Genomic DNA, 8,239 nt, shown 5'->3' with positions numbered 1-8,239 from the left:
AACTAAAAGATCCCTCATCCCGCATGCTGCAACTAAAGATCCCACAGGCGGCAAAGAAGATCCCTCATGCCTCAACTAAGACCTGGCACAACTAAATAAATAAATATTAAAAAAAACCCACAGAAGCATTTAGCACAGTTCCTGGCACATATTTATGTACTGAATAACTATTATTTATCAAAATCATCATCATTATTGTTATTTTTGCTATTAGCATGCTATTACTATGTTCCAGTACTGTTTTGGGCATATTGTACACGTGTAACGAGTATTTATTGAATTTAAACTGCTTGTCAAGTTCAGAAGTGCATTCTAGCCCTGTAAATTCTGTGTGTAACAGGCAAGCCTCCACATTTATTCAGACCACATGTCTTCACACCAAAGAATAAAGGATTGCTCATATACAACAGACCCTCCAAATCTATGGGTTCCACATCTGCAGATTCAACCAACTGCAGATGGAAAAATATTTGGAAAAAAAATTTCAGAAAGTTCCAGAAAGCAAAACTTGAATTTGCCAAGCTCCAGCAACTATTTACATAAAACTTACATTGTATTTACAATTACTTACCTAGCATTTACACTGTATTAGGTATTATAAGTAATCTAGATTTAAAGTATATGGGAGGATGTGCATAGGTTACATGCAAATACTATGCCATTTTATATAAGGGACTTGAGCATCTGGGAAATTTATTATCTGCAGCCACGGGGTGGGGTAGGGGGAGAGGGAGGATATCCATGAACCAATCCCCCAGGACACTGAGGGATGTCCATATCTTCCCTGCAGGCCTGGGTTACCTATAGAATTAAAAAGCTGTCAACATGTAATTCACCCTAGTAACACAGATAAACTAATGATGTGAACTCTATCTGCAAATAATTTGCTGCTCTGGAGTTCTTGTGGTCTTAGGTGACTGTCATTGCAAACCTTATTATTTTAAATTAGATATGGACACATCTAATTCAGGAAATATTTTCTTCTTAACATGCACTTACTAGCCTAACCATAGCCGGTTTTAAATCCTTTCAGATTCTGTTTGTTGCCTTGCCTCCCCTCCACTCCTCTCCTCTCCCCTGCCCTTCCCTTCCCTTTCTTTTCCCTTCCTTTTCTTCCTCACCCTTCCTCTCTTTCTTCCTTTCTTATCCTGCTTTTAGACACGATACTTCCAAGAGTGGAATCATTGTGCTCTGGCATATAGAGCTTTCAGAGTGAGTAGGACAGCTTGGTGACTAGGGAGTATATTGGCCAAATTTACTTATCAGTCAGAATAAATGTCATAATTTGAGAAATATGAAGTAATCTTTATATAAGCAATTTTCTTTGCTGTTTCTTAAATAATTATTAGATTTTCATACTCATATTTCCATATTATTTTTTTCTCGTGACTTCAAAAACCCTGTTATGAAGGAAGTAATGAAGATAGGAAAAGAGGAAGGAATGAACATTGAGTGTTTAAGTATAGTCTTGTACTGGATGATTTTATATATCTTACTTGTTACAATTGAAAATTACAAAAGAATTGTAATTCTTTACAATTACCCTTTTAAACTTAGTTAACTAATTTACTCAGATAGCTGGTAAGAGACAGCATTGAGATCTGAAACCAGCTTTGTTTAAATCCAGTATCCATGCTATTTTGACTATCCCATTGCCTTTCAGACTTGCAATGGGATCTGAGGTCTTCAGAGACTATGACCAAGCAGAGGACTGGGGCTCCTTTATCCCTATTTGACCAGAGCAAGTCCACTTATATCTGTTTCATTTACTGAAGCTCCACATAGAATTCCGTTTTAAAAGAAAATTCCATTACTAGCAAAAAGTATGACATTTTGGCCACACTATGCTAAAACTTCTGAAAATATATCCCCAAATCACAGAACACTGAGGTTATTAGGAGGTGGAAAAACAAGGTGGTCAGTTTGAAATTTGGTCATTCTGAGCTCTAGCAAAATGTCATAAATTCTTAGATTCCTGGCAATGTGACAACTAGCTCGTTAGTTTATTTCTTCATTCAACTTAGGTATGAATTACTCAAGTGATAGAATATCAATATATGCACCAAAAGATGAAGATAAAAGTCATCCTTTCAATGTAAATTGGCCACAACAGGATGCGCCTTTGTCAATGGGCTTCTTCGTGGAGCATTGTGAAGCGTGAGGTGTACTCACTCTGTATCCCATGGTCTGGAAATAAAAAGCCCTCCCTACCTCTTGTCTTCCCCATCAAATACACATAACATTAGTCACAGGGTTGAAACTTCTTTTATTCAGAGAGAGAGCAGAGAGCTATTATAAAAAGATAAACTGGACTTAGTGAAGAGACAGGAGTCCAACAGGCCAAGTGGCATTGGGCAAACAATTAATCCCTTTAAACCAGTGCTTTTCAAACTGCGGGTTGTACCCATCAGTTGGTTGTAATCAGCATTAAAAAATGAAATGGAACAGAGTAGAATATTTATTTTATGAAAACTTTTCTCAGTTATAAGTGTGTGAGAGAGACAAAGTCTTTATGTAGTATGTATATCTTTCTGTTACTGTAAAAAAAGTTTGAAGGACATTGCTTTCCAAGGTTCTCTTTGTATGTTCTCTTATGTGTGAAATGGGGACAATAACACAGCTTTTATGTACCTCACAGAGTCAATGTAAATACCAAATAAGATTCTGACTGTGCGGTTTTTCAGGAAACTTCAGCAAAGTGCTTTATAAATTTAAAGTGTTGCTGAAATCAAAAATGGGTCATTTGTTTTACAAAATGAAAGAGTACTACCATTTTCTGTGGCCCACATTCACACAAATCTCTCAGGTAGAGTAATGTATTTGAGCTCAGCCTATTACATGAAATTCCTAAACAATTCAAAATTAATTTCATATTTTCTTTTCATTACATCAAGACAGATAAGTATTTGGCATTTTCTTTCTGTTATTGCTGTGATATACTTAGATGAAAATAATTGAATTAATACATCAATATTTTATTTATAGTCTCTGGGAGAGTCCTTTAAAAGAAAGTGAAATTCTGGGTTTGTGTTTGTTATTATCACAAATTGACTTATTTAGACTTTTGTTTAGACTTCCATTTGCATCAATATCCCAAATTACCAAATGCTTTCCAAATAGCTCTTTTACTAGCCTGCCTTCTCTCCCCCTTCAAACAAACAGACAGGCAGACAAACAAACAAACCCTTCTGTTCCCAACCTACCTGTCTATTTCCAATGGTTTTAAAACTCCTTGGCTAAAAATATTGGAACTTTATTTTACTTTGGTCTATTACTAACCCCCCTAAATCCAATTTGTTGCCAAGCTTTGTTTTTTTGGTTGAAAAGTCCCTCATAAATACTATCAACCTCCTCTAACACCATCCTAGCCTCCAACCTAACTACCTCATCACCAGATGACCTGAAAAGGCTTCTTTGCCTCTCTCCACTCTATTTGGTTTATGTAATTTTCTCAAAACTTTTTTGTTAAAAATCATTTTAATAATGTACAACATGATGGCTACAGTTAACACTGATGTATGATGTCTAGAAAAGTTGTTGAGAGTAAATCCTAAGCATTCTCATCACAAGGAGAAAATTTTTTTTTCTTTTTACTGTATCAATATGAGATGATGGATGTTAGCGGAACCTATTGTGGTAATCATTTCACAATATATGTAAATCAAACTATCATGCTGTATCCCTTAAACTTATACAGTGATGTATATCAATTATTTCTCAATAAAACTGGAAATAAGAAAAAAGAAGCAAAAAAAAAATTTTACTCCTTGCACAGGACTCATGAAGGCTATATGGCTTCTGCATTATTTTCAGAATTTCCCCTGGATATTGGTGTCTTCTGTTATATACATCCATTCCACCCCCAATGATTGATTCATTTATCCAAACTTTTTTTTTCTTTCTTTCTTTCTTTTTTTTGTAAAAGGTGAAAGGTCTACTTGATCTGGAGAGAAACGGGAGTATCCAAACATTTAAAATTTCTATTTTTGTTGGGTATCTCATTGTGTACTGTGAATATTAAGTTGAACATAACAGTCTTCACTGTTGTAAGAGCAAATACCATAATGGAAAAGACAAACAAATACATAATCATAATGTTTTCTGACAAAGAAATAATGTGCCATGAGGTTAAAGGAAAGACAGCAACCACCAAATCTAATTTCCTGCTACTCTCAACTCTCAGTCTTTCACTTCAGCCAAACAAGTCTCCTATGAAAATTAATCACTTTTCAACCTTTGCTGAGAAATATATGTGAACCTTGGCTTACTTTTTCCATCCAAAAATCATTCATCTTTAAAAACTCAGTTCATCCTTCTTTTACCCTAAAACCTTCCTTCACCATTTCAACTCTTGTTCATCTCTCTCTCTTCTTACACTTCTAGTACATTTAAAAACTTTTTGGTACATAGTTATATTCATTTTATGTAAGTTTTGTCTCTACAACTGAATGACACTTTCTTTGAGGGCTGTTTCTTTGTTTCATCAGTACCGGGCTCAGTGTTAGGAACCTAACTTGTGTTTATCTTTTCTAAGAAAACTGGACAATACACAGCACTCCTACTTTAAAGAAGTACAATGGAAAATTTCAGAACATAAGCCTTTGCTAAGCAACCTCATTTTAAGTGACATATTTGCTAAACTAATTCTTGTATATGCAGTCACTGTGAGAATAATTGTAATATGCTTTTTTTCCAGGGGAATGAAAGCATTTTGGTTTTTCCCATTTCTTCTTCAATAAAACACACACTGATGTACAAAAAAATGTTAAGTGAGGAATTGGCGGGAGAATTTAGATATCTAGCTTTCTAGTGCAAGAAAATGCACTAGGAAGAGAGAAAAAAAATTTTTTGAGGGTTACAAATATTCAGATTTTATTATAAATAAAATACTATTTTTTTAAACATAAAAGAATGCCAAGTGTTGCTTTTTATTTACTACCCTGGAGAGCAAGACTGTAGATTTTAAGGCAAACAGCTAAAGTGAAGGCACATGGAAAAGGGCCACAGTTGGAATTAAAAGGGAAAATTTCAGGGAATAGCTATGTATGTTCCCTGTGACACCCAGCATTCTGCCGCAGCCACCTTGTCAATTTTATTAATAAAATACAGATAACTAGAACTATACAATAAAATAATGGCTATATTGCAGGAGTGTAATTAAGGTATCATCTTATAAATAACTTTTATTTTAAAAGTAAGATTCTGCTTATGTGTCCTGGCTATTGTAAATAGAGCTGCAATGAACATTGCGGTACATGACTCTTTTTGAATTATGGTTTTCTCAGGGTATATGCTCAGTAGTGGGATTGCTGGGTCACATGGTAGTTCTGTTTTTAGTTTTTTAAGGAACCTCCATACTGTTCTCCATAGTGGCTGTATCAATTTACATTCCCAACAACAGTGCAAGAGGGTTCCCTTTTCTCCACACCCTCTCCAGCATTTATTGTTTTTGATGATGGCCATTCTGACCAGTGTGAGGTGATATCTCATTGTAGTTTTGATTTGCATTTCTCTAATTATTAGTGATGGTGAGCATCCTTTCATGTGTTTGTTGGCAATCTGTATATCTTCTTTGAAGAAATGTCTATTTAGGTCTTCTGCCCATTTTTTGGATTGGGTTGTTTGTTTTATTGATATTGAGCTGCATGAGCTGCTCATAAAGTTCGGAGATTAATCCTTTGTCAGTTGCTTCATTTGCAAATATTTTCTCCCATTCTGAGGGTTGTCTTTTCATCTTGTTTATGGTTTCCTTTGCTGTGCAAAAGCTTTTAAGTTTCATTAGATCTCATTTGTTTGTTTTTATTTCCATTTCTCTAGTATATATGGACATATATACACTACCAAATGTAAAATAGATAGCTAGTGGGAAGCAGCCGCATAGCACAGGGAGATCAGCTTGGTGCTTTGTGACCACCTAGGGGGGGGGATAGGGAGGGTGGGAGGGAGGGAGATGCAAGAGGGAAGAGATATGGGGACATATGTATATGTATAACTGATTCACTTTGTTATAAAGCAGAAACTAACACACCATTGTAAAGTAATTATACTCCAAAAAAATGTTAAAAAAAAAAAATAAAATTCTGTTTAAAAATATACCACACAGATGGAAAAAGGGAAAAGAAACAACGAATCCCCAAAATTTCACTGTGGCCTAAGACTTAACTGGAGTGAACCTGACCCATAGGCTAGATGGAAAACTACCTTAACAGTCTATCTTCAGTCCTTTTCCTGCAACCTTGACCAAAATGTCTGTTAGGATGTGGCCACTTAACAAGAGGAACTAGCTAGGAAACACTGATGTGAACACTTGGCAAGAAAGAGCCACGCTTCCTGTTATAAAAGAGGCCTGAGAGGAGGAACGGAGTGGAAGCTTAGGAGAATGCCAGGTCAAAACACTGGTGAGTCAAATCTGGGATGCAAGGAGGAGATGGAAAGGGGAAGAACTAGGTTAGACCACCTCTCCGTCTCTGCCTTTCCGCAGCACAATCCCTGATGCCCTACAAGTACTCAGTAATTATGCAGCCCCTCATCAAAATGATCCATCCAGCTCAAACAGTTGCCAGAAGGTTTTAATGTCTTGCACTATTTAGTGAGTCCTGTGTGACAGTTTTTGTTTGTTTGTTGTTTTTATGCCACCTGGCCAGTTTAGAATGTCTAGATAAATTTCCATTTGTAGTGACAAGTTTTTGGAGAATCACAGTAAACTCTGACTTTACTTCTTGACACATCCTTGTACCCTGGGTTCACCATAGAGTACATTTACAAGCATAGAGACAACTTGTTCATCTGTTATTAAAGGATCTTTGTCCTTTTCAAGAATGTGTCCTTTTCTTCAGAGATCTGACTGTTGAAAAGGCAGATTCTGCAGGTCAGTCAATCAGGTTGCCTCTGACGAAGACAGTCTGGAGAGATATCTGCTTTCTATAGGAGAGGGCCTTGCCTGAAGCAACAGTCTTATAGTTTTTCTAACAGCATGTTACAGTCTAGCCTACCTCCAGAAAAGCTCAAGTCAACCTCAGGGAAATGTTCAAATTTCCAAAAGTCTGAGATTTCCCACATTTCCTCTTTATTCAATCGCACATAGCTGCAAACTGCAAAACAACATACTAATCAAGTATAGTTCTCTCTAAGCTGCAATGACAGAAGACTCAAGAAGCCCCAAGTAAAACAAGGTATACGTACTTTCTACCTATGCAAATTTCATTGTTCCTAAAGGTTCTCTCAATTTACCATGTCAACCTGAGTGAAAGGAAAAGTAGATGGAAGAATAGAATGGGGATGTGGTCAAATTTGAGAATAGCTACATTTTCAGGGAGCATTTACTAGGTACCAGGGATTATGATAGACACTTTAACACACTATTCATTTAATCATCACAAAAGGTGCATAAAGTAGGCATTACCTCCATTTTATAAATGAAGGAACTGAAACCCAGAAGGGTTAAGACATTTGCCCAAGGTAACAGAGTAGAGCCAGGATTAAATTCCACACTCTGACTTCCAGAACCCAAGCTCTTAGAGATAATACAATACTGCCTTTGACAAGACCTTCATTCAAGTTTATATAGGCAATCTGTGATCTCCATGTCCTAAAAAGTTTATGATACTGGTTTACCTGTGGTCCAGCAAAGATGCTACTGAGGAGCCAGGCCAAGCCAATCATGAGCTGTCCGAGCTTGTTGTTGCTTTTCACAGCTAGGGGCCTCGTGATGGCCAGAGAGCGGTCCAGGCTGATCACCACCATCACGAAGGCGGGGGCGTACATGGAGAAAAGCTTCAGATAGCTGAGGACTTTGCAGAGGAGTTCTCCAGCATACCATTGCACAGTGATGTTCCACATTCCGTCCAGTGGCATGACAATCAGAGTCTCCAACAGGTTGGCTAAGGTCAAATGTTTTAAAAGCACTTTCATTCTTGAGAGTTTTTTCCCTTTCTCTTTCCTTTGAGTCCACTTCTGAAGTTTCAACAAGAAAGAAGCATTGAAAGTTGTGGAGAGTAGAAAAAGGAAGAAAGTAACTGTCACTCGAATCTTTCCAGATAAGGTCAGTGTGGGGAGGTTGCCCTGTGTCAGCGGGATGCTGCTGTTGATTGCTGAGCAGTGATTTTGATTCTGTTCAGGAGAGGCACTGTTTGCCATCCTTCACGGCTGATATAGCTTCAAAACTTGCGTTTCTGGCACTTCTGATGTTTTAATTGTAATTGCACTCAAAGTCCTGTTTTATTTCAGCCTTCTTTAAAGA

The 8,239-nt window shown here is 36.9% G+C and overlaps 1 protein-coding gene across 1 annotated transcript in view; it reads right to left on the bottom strand.

Moving 5' to 3' along the window:
• GNRHR (gonadotropin releasing hormone receptor) overlaps window positions 1–8,239 on the bottom strand; it is a 21,631-nt gene extending 13,392 nt beyond the window's left edge. Inside the window, exon 1 of the mRNA XM_004268348.3 lies at window positions 7,615–8,239. Coding sequence (XP_004268396.1) covers window positions 7,615–8,136 — 522 coding nt within the window. The 5' untranslated portion in view covers window positions 8,137–8,239. The remainder of the gene's footprint in view (window positions 1–7,614) is intronic.

This window comes from Orcinus orca, chromosome 4, assembly GCF_937001465.1.
Source record: "Orcinus orca chromosome 4, mOrcOrc1.1, whole genome shotgun sequence".
NCBI classification, from domain to species: domain Eukaryota; kingdom Metazoa; phylum Chordata; class Mammalia; order Artiodactyla; family Delphinidae; genus Orcinus; species Orcinus orca.
Note: the sequence above shows the minus strand (reverse complement) of the source record. Positions and strands in the feature narration are given on the sequence as shown.